This window comes from Bos indicus, chromosome 12 (assembly GCF_029378745.1).
Source record: "Bos indicus isolate NIAB-ARS_2022 breed Sahiwal x Tharparkar chromosome 12, NIAB-ARS_B.indTharparkar_mat_pri_1.0, whole genome shotgun sequence".
Taxonomy (NCBI): domain Eukaryota; kingdom Metazoa; phylum Chordata; class Mammalia; order Artiodactyla; family Bovidae; genus Bos; species Bos indicus.
The window spans coordinates 88236470-88248668 of NC_091771.1; the positions used below are offsets into that span (position 1 = coordinate 88236470).

At 54.1% G+C, this 12199-nt stretch overlaps 1 protein-coding gene across 2 annotated transcripts in view; it reads right to left on the reverse strand.

Moving 5' to 3' along the window:
- Window positions 1–8220, reverse strand: part of ANKRD10 (ankyrin repeat domain 10) — a 31911-nt gene extending 23691 nt beyond the window's left edge. For both annotated transcript variants that reach the window (XM_019971750.2, XM_019971749.2), the window contains exons 1-2: window positions 7856–8220; window positions 3904–4056 (exon numbers count right to left, since the gene is read on the reverse strand). In XM_019971750.2, the coding sequence (XP_019827309.2) occupies window positions 3904–4056; window positions 7856–8065 (363 nt within the window). In that variant the 5' untranslated portion in view covers window positions 8066–8220. The remainder of the gene's footprint in view (window positions 1–3903; window positions 4057–7855) is intronic.
- Window positions 8221–12199: the final 3979 nt, after the last annotated feature.

Sequence of the window (12199 nt, forward strand, 5' to 3'; positions counted from 1 at the left end):
CACTGTGCCAATGAATATACAACGCAAGATCACTGTCCTCACACAAAACTAGTAACCCAGGCCTAACATCCAAGGCCTGGTCTAGTGTACCCATGTTTATCTGCATCTCCCACAGGGACACCCTGAGGCCACACATCATCTCAGGCACAGCCAGGGCCCCCACTGCCCCGGATGTTTTAACCTGAGCGTGAATCAGGACTATGCTTTAGACGAGACTGCTGAGATAAAGCAGAGAAGGCGATGGTGCCCCACTCCAGTACTCTTGCCTGGAAAATCCCATGGACGGAGGAGCCTAGTGGGCTGCAGTCCATGGAGTCGCTGGGAGTCAGACACGACTGAGCGACTTCACTTTCACTTTTCACTTGCACGCACTGGAGAAGGAAATGGCAACCTACTCCAGCATTCTTGCCTGGAGCATCCCAGGGACGGGGGGAGTCTGGTGGGCTGCCATCTATGGGGTCGCACAGGGTCGGACATGACTGAATCGACTTAGCAGCAGCAGCAACAGCTGAGATAAATGGTCGAGAAAAAATAGAGAACACAGAGTCAGACACAGGCAGCTCTGCACAGTTTAGGCTGTTTGTGACGGGCAGCTGTGTTTAAGGACCTTCAGAAAGGCTGCATTAGAACCTTTCCTTCAGAGGAGAAGGAAATGGCAACCCCCTGCAGTATTCTTACCTAGAGAATCCCATGGACAGAGGAGCCTGGAAGGCTGCTGTCCACAGGGTCACACAGAGTTGGACACGACTGAAGCGACTTAGCAAGCATGCATGCATTGGAGAAGGAAATGGCAACCTACTCCAGTATTCTTGCCTGGAGAATCCCAGGGACGGGGGAGCCTGGTGGGCTACCGTTTATGGGGTCGCAAAGTCGGACATGACTGAAGTGACTTAGCAGCAGCAGCAGCCCCTTCAGAAAACAACGTTGAAGGAGGCAGAGGCAGTGAGTGATTCAGGGAGATGACTCTGAAGAATAATACAGTCATTAAAGAAAAGGATTACTCTACACTGTATGAAAGGACCAAAACAATCTGAAATACAATTTCATTCACAGACGCGGGGGTAAAATAAAAGGTCAAGAAAGAGCGAGCAAGAGAAGCTGCTTCTGTTAGAACAACTGATTTAGGACTTTCTGCTTCAGAAATGCCAACAGTCCTTGAATCAATCATATCCCATCATCACTGAATGGGAACTTGGTGCATAAGACTACACACAGCTACGGGAAAAGACAGGAAGCAGGAGTGAGGCAACTGCGCACGCGCACAGCACTGGGGACCATTAGCTCACAGGGGAGACTGAGGTGAGGGCTGCATAGAGAGAGCGGCAGAGCACTGTACGAAACGACACAATGGGAGAGACTCAACTGCTTACTGGAGCGAAAAGCACGTATCAAGCTCACAAGCAATGTAAAATCCCCAACAGGATAGTCCCATCTTTGAAGAAAGAAACAGAAAATCATGAGTCTATACAGTAAACTATCTGGTAAAGTCAGACTTAGGACAACTACAAAAACCTACCCCTATTCTCTGAAAGGGAAGGGAGGGGAGAGGCACGTACTAAGGACACGCAGAAAGGAGGCAACAAGCACCCATGTGCATCGCCAGGAAGAGCAGAACCAAGACTCAGATGACATTCTGCCAAATAACAGAGACTAAAGAACACAAAGCGGACTTTTAAAAACTATCTTTAGTACAAGAAAAGGTTTTCTATATTGTTTCAAGAAGACGGTGAGATAGCAACAGAAGGCAGAGAAGAGAGCAGAGCCACCTTGCTCCTACTTCGTGGTGTGCGAGGAGACCATTTCAGCTGGGAAGGGCAGAATGAACACTATTTAAAGAAAACTGCAACCAACGGAATGAGAGGCAAGAGCCATTTCATGGTTGCTCACATCTCAAGTTCAGGCCAGTCATATTTCAAAAATACCAAACGGCTTGTAACATGATTCTAGAACTACTGCTGGCAGACTCTGAGTCATAAAAGAGAGGGAGCCGCGCCAGAGACCCGAGGCGGAGAAGCCACCTTGAATCTTAATTAAAAAAAAAAAAAAAAAAACCTTATTTCTAATCTAGTTATGAGAAACTAAAGGCAGTATCAAACACCAGCACCATTCTAGAAGGGGTATTAAAGACAGGACTTATGGACTACAAAAATAAACCACTTAAAAATGAACTCCACTTCCTCTTTGGGTCATCTCAGAGCACTGAGCCTCGAGACAGCACATCCAGGCTTCAGTGACCACTCATGCCAACCTCAGCGATGGCAGCAAAAGTCTCCATTACACTTGAGGAAAATGAGCTCAGAAAGGTTAGTAGTAACTAACATGCCAAAAGATTAAGACTAGAACATGAGTTAAAACAAAATTTATTAAGACTAGGTTCCAAAAATTATACGCACATGAAGAATAACAAAAACCTGGATTTAGTTTTGTATGTTTATGTGGGAAATGAGGAAAAACTGTCTACCTTGAGATGAGCCGACAGGAAGCCTACTGGGGCCTCAGGGGCGCGGGGTGCTGGTCACGGCAGTCCAGCCTGGCAGCCAAGCCTCAGAGGGGCCGAAGCTCCCCATGTGAGACCGCAGCCAGCCAAGGTCCCCCCAAGAGGGATGTCAGGACCCAGCAATACCCTCGTCTGTGAGAGGACTGGGGACGTGGAGCCAGGTGGGCCGTTTCAACACTAGAGGAGAGCTGCAAGGAGACTGGGATCTGGGGTCTGCCCTGGGAGCAGAACTGAGGAGGGCTTCTACACAGTACCATCCAGAGCAGCTCAGGGAAGGGGTGTCTGCAGTAAATACCGAGCTGCTATAAATCATTATATGAAAAGGGGGCTTCTGGGCTTAAAAATCTTTGAAACACAGCATTAGACGACTTCTTTAGAGCTCTCCAAATTAAATGTTATGTAACAACTTAATTAAAATAATCATGAAGAAGGTTCTACACTTAAAACTCTACATATATACTAAACAGTAATTACTGCTGTTCGCACTGTCCTATCTCACTGATAAGGAAGTTGAGTCACAACCAAGAAAACAGCTTGCCCAAGGCCAGAGAGACAGGAGGCAGGGCGCGCCCTTTCCACCAGGAGGAAGGGGGAGGAGAATCCAGGAGCAGGAAGGAGACTGGTGGGGACAGGCGACGCCCAGCGCCACAACCACACACAGCTGCCCCCTGGGAACTCCTGAATCCTCGGACAAAGGCGACAAAGCACAGGAGGAGCCTGTGTGAGAGAGGGTGGCGTGGAGGGTAACTGGTGAGCGGAGCAGCAAGAAATGGGCCCAAATCCAGGCTCTCCTCGTGGCCCTTCCTCTCTACCCAGTCGCACCCTCACTCCCCTTCCTCACTGACCCGAGTCAAACGACTGCTACACCACCTTTCCTCAATCTGGTGTCTAGGAGTCACTTTCTACTTGACCCCTGACTACCTCCCTCCATCTGGTCATCATCCCCACCTAGTACCTGGCGCGACGTAACTCAGATGGTGAACTGCCGAAGCTAACGCGCCTGCTGAAGCTATCGCAACCAGATGACTGTAGATGACTTCACAGCCACTCTTCTGCTGAACAGGTGTGTTCTCACAACCATCGGTGGGGATGAAGCTAAGGCAGCTGTGAGCAGGGGAGCCAGGAAACCTAGGCTCACGACCAGACTCCTTCCGCACCAGCTGTGACCTTGGGCAGCTCGCTTCATCACAGCGAGTCACACAACAGGTGAAAGCACTCTGAGCAGAAAGCATTGCTCCGTGAAGGCCAATTATCCACAAACAGTTTAATAAACTTAAGTTCCAGTTAGCCCACAGGTAAAGATCTTACACTCTAATTAAGGCCTCAATTTAAAACTCAACACCATGTAATTACAGCTGGAAGAAGAAAACAAAAACAAACCATGTCAATCACAGGCACTCCCTTACCGGTTTGTTAATGCTGGCTCCTGCTTGGATCAACCAGACGAGGCACTGAGGGTGTCCCCCGAAAGCGGCAATGTGGGCTGGGGTCTGTGCGTAACGGGTGGTGGAGACGTCCAGGGTGGCCCCCGCTCTCACCAACTGTATCAAGCATTCCAACTTGGAGAAGAGGGGATGAAAGAGGCACAAAAGTCAGTATACTAGTAACACTGCTCAATCTAAACTCTATGGTTGAGACAAGCGGTGTTTTGCTAAACTTTTTTCTGTTTAAGAAAGTAAGTCATGCCTCCCCAATATCACAAAATTTAAAAGGCTTATTTAAAAACACATTTTTCCTCTTCCTTGTAAAAAAGCTGGTACACAGGAATAGGAAGTCAAAATGATAGACACAATACAAATTTAAATGTTTTTTCTACAACTAACAAAACCAATATAATGTAAATCAACTATACTTCAATCTTTAAAAAAGCTCAAATCAGAAGAGACTAGATTGTGTATTCCAGGATTTTGATCAGAACTAAGCTTTGCCACTATCACGGACTATTCTAAAAACGTTATGAACAGTTAAGAGTGATTAGTTGGATTTTCTGCGTCCTGCACAGGCCGCACTCAGGGCCAGCTCCAGATCTCAGGGAGAAGACAGTGCTGAGCAGGCGAGAGGGCAGCATTCATCTTGTCACAGTCTGTATAGAACCCCTCCCCCCATCCAGGAAAAAACTGGCTGAGCAGCACAGGTGAGCTCTGCCCAGGCAGGTGACTCAGACAGACAGATGGGCGGGAGTCAGGACGAGACTCTGCAGCCGGACTCCAGCACCACACTAGCCTCTGGAGAAAGAGCCATCACACTCAAGGATTCAGCAAGTGCCTACGCTGTGCCCAGCACTGGGAGGGAAGGTCTGCTGTCCTCAGAGACTCCCACTGTTCCACCCAGCGTGTCCTCACATCGAGGACGATCGCCTGTTTCTCCTTCCCAAACACCATGCAGACTCAGTGGGGGAAAAAAATTGCTCACTGCCAGCAATTCTCCTCCAGAGGACAGACCTCAGGTGAGGAACAATCGGCTACCCCTGGGTCTCACCCCGTGTCTCTTATCCTCTTTCAGTAATTTCATTGTTTCCTTGCAAAAGACAGAGCACTGCCATCAACAATTTTGTGAGGATGAACTCGTAGTTGGTGGTACAGATTTAAAATATGGTTTGTCCTCAAGAAATCTGAATCTGAGAGTAAAGGCTGAAAAAGAGGTACTATTTTGGTATATTTTTATATATTGCTTTTATTAATGTACTGAGTGAAAAATGAAGGCCAATAGTAGTGACAAGATGAGCAGGTCTCAAAGCAACAAAAATGAAATAAGGATAAAAACCACTTGATATGTCAAAAGTGGTTAATCTTAATATGAACTGAGAGGTCCCCGGACTTAAATTTGTTAACCACGGTTTGATGAAGGAAACCAGGTTTGGAATTTTGGAAAGATACTGTTCAGTAGGACACCTTGTAAAAACAAGGTGTAATCAGAGTTTTTAAATGTCTGGTTTAGTCCTCTGGGCGAGAACAAGCCTCATAAAATGGTTAGGTAATTAGTGCGCAGTTGGCACATTTCTAGGAACACAGATTGAGGGCTGAGAGTAGTTCACAACATGCTAAGCGCTCAGCTGGCTCTCGCACAGGCGGAGAACAATGAGGGCTCGGTGCAGGCTCGGTTGCATCTGACTCTTTCGCAGCTCCATGGACTACAGCCCGCCAGGCTCCCCTGCCCATGGGACTCCCCGGACAAAAACACTGGAGTGGGCTGCCACTTTCTTCTCCAGGGAGAATTTCCCACCCAGGGATGGAACCCACGACTCTTGCATTGGCGGGAGGGGTGGGGTGGGTGGTTCTTTACCACTGAGCCGCCTGCAATGCCCTCAGAGTCATTCACAGCATGCTAAATGGTCAGCTGGCTCTTGCACAGGCAGAGAACAGTGAAGGCCTGCGTGTGCACCAAAGGAGGGAAGCTGCGGGCAGGGTGCGGGGAGGCAGGGCTGAGAATTCTCAGTCCAGAGTCCTGGCCTAACTTTTGCCCTAACAGCCTTTTCTCACGGCCCCTTCTGCATCGAAGACCCTACAGTGAGAGTCAAGACAACCAAAGGCACTAAAATAAAAGGCTCCAGTTACAACTTTTGGTCTCTGAGGGCCATCTACTACTTGGGGTCCAGTGTTACTACTCATGTTCTGTACAAGCAGAGACTTGGTGAATTCAGCTGGCTTCATTTTTATTACCAAATACACATGCATGAAATCCACCACTTCCATCATCATAGCCATCTTCCAGTTATGGCTATATTTAATTCCTAAAGATAGGGAAGTACCTGTGCCTTGGTAAATATTTCTAAATAGCCCTTTGTAAGCAGTCCTTAGGCATTTTACAGAATGTTTGGGATTGCCATGCTGTGTCCTTCTCAATCAGGGTAGGGAGGATCGGAATCAATAGGGGAACCTTTCCCCAAAAAACCTGCCTTGGCTATTACAAGGGTGGTGGCGGTACTGTTTAGTCCCTAAGTCGTGTCCGACCCTTTGGGACCCCGTGGACCGTGGCCCACCAGGCTCCTCTGTCCACGGGATTTCCCAGACTAGAATACTGGAGGGAGTTGCCATTTCCTTCTCCAGGGGATCTTCTCAACCCGGGACGGAACCGTCTCCTGCATTGGCAGGCGAGTTCCTTGGAACACCTGGGAAGCCCGCTACCAGGGTGTCTCTTGCCCTCCCCCCGCCCCCCAAACACGAAGAAGCCGAGAACCAATGCTTTGAGAATTACCTAGTTTAACGTAAAAAGGAAGCAAGACGCGCTCAGCAGGGAGATGGCTCCCGGGCTAATTGACCGGCTGGGGATTCCAGGCTGCAGGGAGACGCGCCGGAAGGCGCTTTTGTTCCTGTTTATTGACGCTGATTTCCCCGAGGCCCGCGGGGTGTTGGGGGAATCTCAAGGCCCCGGACGACTACCCTCCTCGCCCCGCCGTCGTGACTCCCTCTCACTTCTCTCACGGAGATAAACCCGGCTTCGTTTTCCTGGGGGCCGGGAAGCTGCTTCCCAAAAGTTCTCGCCGGGCTGTGACCGCAGCCGGTACAAGCAAGTCGTTGCGGCCGCTTCTGAGAAGCCTGGAGGACGCCCCTGGACGAGCACTCCTCGGGTCGAGCCACCCAAGGACCGCGCGGACGGGGCACGCCGGTGCCCTCGCCCGCAGACGCCCATGGACAGAGGAGCCTGACAGGCCCAGTCCACGGGGTCGCAAGAGGCGGACACGACCGAGCGAGCACACCGACCCGCTCCGCCCAGTCCCGAGGCAACCGACGCGCCGCGGACCACACAACCCGGGCGACACGCGGCCCGGAGCCCCCAGAGGCGCCGAGCGCCGCGGCCGCCTGAGCCCGAAACCCTCCAACTCGGCCCTCGGGTGGCGGCCCCGCCTCGGGACCTGAGGGCGGCTCCCCCCGCGGGCGCGAGGAGGCCCGGCAGAGGCTCCGCGCGTTGAAGTTCCCCTCAGAGAGCCTTCCCTCGGAGACGCGCCCGCGCGCCGCCCTGAGAGCCTCCCCTCAGAGACGCTCGCGCCGGCGCGCCACTTAGCGCGCCGCGTCTCCACCAAGGGCGGCCCGGCCCTCAGCTCCGCCGGCTGCGAACGAACCTCGCCGCCTGGGCGGCGCCTCGGAGCGGCAGCCCGCGTCCGAAACTTGCGCCGCCGCACATGCGCCGCGCACGCCGGGCCCGTTTCCGCCGGCGCGCCCCGCGCGCCCCTCGGGGCCGCGGTCGCCCCCCGCGCCGCCGACCAAACGCCCCGGACCCTCGCGGCGCCGCCGCGGCCCCCCCGGTTCTGCCCCCGTCCCCGATACGCCCCGCGACCCCCGAGCCTCAGCCCCCGACCCCTTCTCCTCGGCCCCCGCAGCAAAGCCGCGGAAGATGGCGCCTTAAAGGGCCCGCGCCCACCTTGCCGAAGTGTGCGGCCCAGTGCACCGGCGTCCAGCCGTAGAAGGAGTCCTCGGCGGCCAGATGGGCGCGCGGCGTCTGCTGCAGCAGCGAGCAGAGCGCGGCCAGGTCCCCGTCGCGGCAGGCGCGGTGCAGCGGGAAGCGGAGCGACAGCAGCTCCTCGCTGGAGAAGCCCGCCTCCACACCCGCGCCCGCTCCCACCGCCGACATGGTCCGTCACGGAAGAGCGCGGACTGGCGAGCAGAGAAGACGCCTCACGGAGGACCCGAGAGGCCACCGCCGCCGTCCGAGCACAAAGGAGCGAAAGCAGCGCGGCCGCTGCGTCCCGCCTGCTGCCGAGCCGAGAGCGCACAGGGACGGGGCGGGGGGGGGGGGGGGCGTGGCCTGCGGCGCCGGGCTGGAGGGCGGGGCCTGAAGCGTCGGGGGTGGGGCCAGGATCCCTGAGGCGAGGCGAGGCGAGGCGGGGCGGGGCGGGGCGGGGCGAGGCGAGGCGGGGCGGGGCGGGGCGGGGCTAGGCCCCTCCCGGTCCCTGCGGGCGGGTGCATCTCTGGCTTGCGTCTCCTGTCCAGACCTCAGGGCTGACGGTGTCTTGACCCCCTTAATGAAAATTTCCCGGAGCCGCAGGTTTGGGGTGCGGGCACAGCCCCCTGAGGCTACGGCCGCGCGGCTCTAATTCTCGCAGTGAAACAGGCGGTGCGTCCGTGGGGCCCCGAGAGCGGTTCCCGCGCTCTGGGTCCTGCTTCTCAGGTGGGCCGCACGCTTCCGAGAACCCAGGGCGAAAATGCTGAGAAACCCCGCAGCACGCAAGGAAATACCAAATGCTCTCTCTGTGGTCCAGATCACAGGATTTTGAAGATTTTTTTTCTGATTATGAGTAATATGTGAAAATCATCAATCATTTCATTTATCAAGGAGTAACGTCTATGATACGGAGAAGGCAATGGCACCCCACTCCAGTACTCTTGCCTGGAAAATCCCATGGACGGAGCCTGGTAGGCGGCAGTCCATGGGGTCGCACAGAGTTGGACACGACTGAGCAACTTCACTTTCACTTTTCACTTTCATGCATTGGAGAAGGAAATGGCAACCCACTCCAGTGTTCTTGCCTGGAGAATCCCAGGGACGGGGAAGCCTGGTGGGCTCCTGTCTATGGGGTTGCACAGAGTCGAACACGACTGAAGTGACTTAGCAGCAGCAACGTCTGTGATGGAGAAGGGAATGGCAACCCACTCCAGTATTCTTGCCTGGGAAATTCCATGGACAGAGGAGCCTGGTGGGCTACAGTCAATGGAATCGCAAAGAGTCAGACTCGACTGAGCAACTGAGCGCAACCTCTCTTAATGTGCGTTTCCGCTCAGTCTTGTCTGACTCTGCGACCCCGTGGCCTATAGCCCACCAGTCTCCTCTGTCCATGGAATTTCCCAAACAAGAATACTGGAGTGGATAGCCATTTCCTTCTCCAGGGGGTCTTCCCAACCCAGTGATGGAACCCAGGTCTCCTGCTCTGCAGGCAGATTCTTTATCATTGAACCAGGGGATTGCAAGTAGTCCTGCACGACTGAGCCACTAAGCACACACACGTTTAAGTAGCTGTCCCAAAACAGGCCCAAAGGGTGACAACTGCCTAAAGCCGATGGTCCAGTGGTTTGTTCCCAGGTTTTGCCCAACTCTTACAATTAGTACTAAGTACAGATTTTCTTTAGGGCTGTTGTTTTTAAAATGTCCTAGGAGGAGAAAAGTATATTCATAACTCAGATCCTTTGTTTTTATTTGACAAAGTAACTGTATATAAATGACAAGGGTTCTCTCCTTGACCAAACTCTACTCAGGCTCCCCTAAATTTCAGCAAGGCCTCAGCTTTTGGACTTGTGTGTTCGTCTCTGCATTGTCCGATTTTAGCGAGAATCCTGCTAAGTTGGTTTGGCTAGACTCCCCCATCTCTGATAACCACCTATATCTAACCGGGTTCTTCATCCTCCCCCCAACCCTGGTGATATCTGCTCGCCCTGGCCTGCCTTCAGCAAGAATCCTGTTAGGTCAGTTTAGCCAGAACCCTGGACATTTAGTTGACCTCTGAGTTATCCTCTTAGTAATTCCCGATCCACTGACACCCTCCCTGCTCCTTAGCCTGAGTCCCCGCCTACCCTTGATGTATTCAGAGTTCAGTCCAATCCTTCTGGACTGCAAGAAAAAATCGAGGTCTCCCCAGTCCCATTGTGGTGGCCCCTGTACCCATTTGAAGGCTCCCATTGAATTAAGTCCGCCTTTCTACACTTTAACAAGTGTCTTTGAATAATGTCTTCTTTAACAGTTTGAAATAATTTTTTTCTTTAATGTAAGCACAATTGGGTATTTGAAGATGTGATGGAAAAGAGGAAGATTCAAAACTCAGTATATGTATTAGAAACAAAGCCAAACCCAGCCCTGCCTTTAGGATTGGCTTTGTGTTTTCCTAAAGGGGATTGTGTGTGAGAAAAACTGCTCGCATAGGCCGGGCTTGGAGGAAGAAAGTTCCCCTGAGAGATGCACAGAGGGGTCCACAGCCTTAGTGGACAGTGGCGAGCCTCTTTTGGGCGCTGTGGTCACCCTGGGAGCTGGACCCAGTGGACGGGGCATCACGGGAGGCGAGGCTGGAGAGGAGGTGGGAGGCACTGTCCACCACACGCAGAGCCTCTGTGGTTCCTGAAAGTGTCAGTCCTCGAGGACTCTGCTGTGCTGAGTAAGGGAGGGCTGGGGTGCAGACGGGGGACCCGGGGCGGGGTGCAGCTGGCTCGGGGGGGGGGAGCCCACTGCATGGCACCTTCACCGAGGCCTAGGAGCGGGACCAGAGCCGTACTCTTCTGTTCGCCCTGCGGCCCTTCTCCCCCCCCTCCTCCCACCACGCAGCCAGGGCCGCATGTGGGGACGGCAAGTCTGCGTGAACTTGCCCTTGAGAGTCTCGGGCCACCCGGGCTGCCGTCTGAACTGCTGCATCTATCTGCCTGGCTCAGACAGCAGAGATGTGTTTCCTGCAGCTCTGGGTGTCCGGGTCCAGGTGCCAGCACTGTGGGATCCGGGAAGGCAGGCCTCTCCCCCGGTTCAGAGGTCTTGTCCTTACACCATGGACGGTGCCCCGTTCCTATAAACCCTCAGAAGAGACTCCCTGAGTTTGGCAAGTGCCACTCGCAGTGACAGGCTGCTCTGTGCTGTGCTTTGGGGCGCTAAGAGGAAGGGGCCGCCCTGCACTGGGGATGAAGGGGTCAGGGAAGGGCAGTGTCCAGGAGGGGCCGTCTCCCAAGGGCTGGCCACCGGGCGAGCTCCATGAAGTGCAGGCTGAGACTCAGATTTGATGGATGGCTGCTTGTTTTCAGAAACAGAGCCTTGCCCTGGGCCAGGGATCTCCGCTATAAACATCACAAAGGTTCTGGAATCTTGCCGATTGTCCTGTTTTCCTTAAATCTTTTTAGAAAGATTTTTAGAAAGATTAGCACAAGTCCCCTTGCAGTGAAAAAAAACAGAAGGTCTGTGCTCCCCTAGAAGCAGAACGCAAAAGCAGAACCATGGGGGACGGAGGGTGAAGGTTTGCCGAAGGAAAGGGGAACAGCAGGCTGGCGGGGGCGCCCAGAGATGGGCGGCTGGGTCGAGCTGCTCGGGGGCAGGGCCCCGATCACCGCCGAATGCACCCGCAGGCCCCTCCCGACTCCTTGACCTTTAACTTGCCAACTGCACAGTCTGTTCAAACATTTCAGCCGATTCCCTCATTTCCCAGAGCTCTCTCGGGAGAGAAGAGCCCCAGTGAGCCACAGCTATTATTAAATGTGCTGGCTGTCCCTGGGGTGGGGGTTGGGGGGGCTGGCTGAGTGGCCCGGAAGTCCCTGGGAGGCCACCCTGTGGGCAGAGCCCTTGGGCAGAGGCTGCTGACAGCTGCGGGCTAGACCAGCCACGGGCACCTGGTGTCTGTCATGTCATCCTCGCCCATCCTGACACGCCCACCCCGAATGTGTTCTTTAAGAATGTCCCAGAAACAAGAGCACGCATCCAGCCTGGGAATCTCTGTTTCCCGGGACAGTGGGATCCTAGCCCTCTGATGAAATAACTGGAGGGAGGCTGTCACAGTAAAAGCACTCTGGCCCTGGAGGCGAGGTGGGAGAGAAAAGCTCCTGTCTCTTGATCCCCAGGTGTCTCTACCTGGAAGGCAAACGCGTGGACACCACTGTCATCCCACTCTGCTGGAGCCCTGCACCCCTTCCTGGCCGCGTGGGGCTGGGGGTGCGGGAGGCGGCCGGAGACAGACAGGGCAGACCGAGCAGCGGCGGCTCAGGGAGCTGTGGCCAACCCTCCAGCCCTGCCCTGTCTCCCCCAACT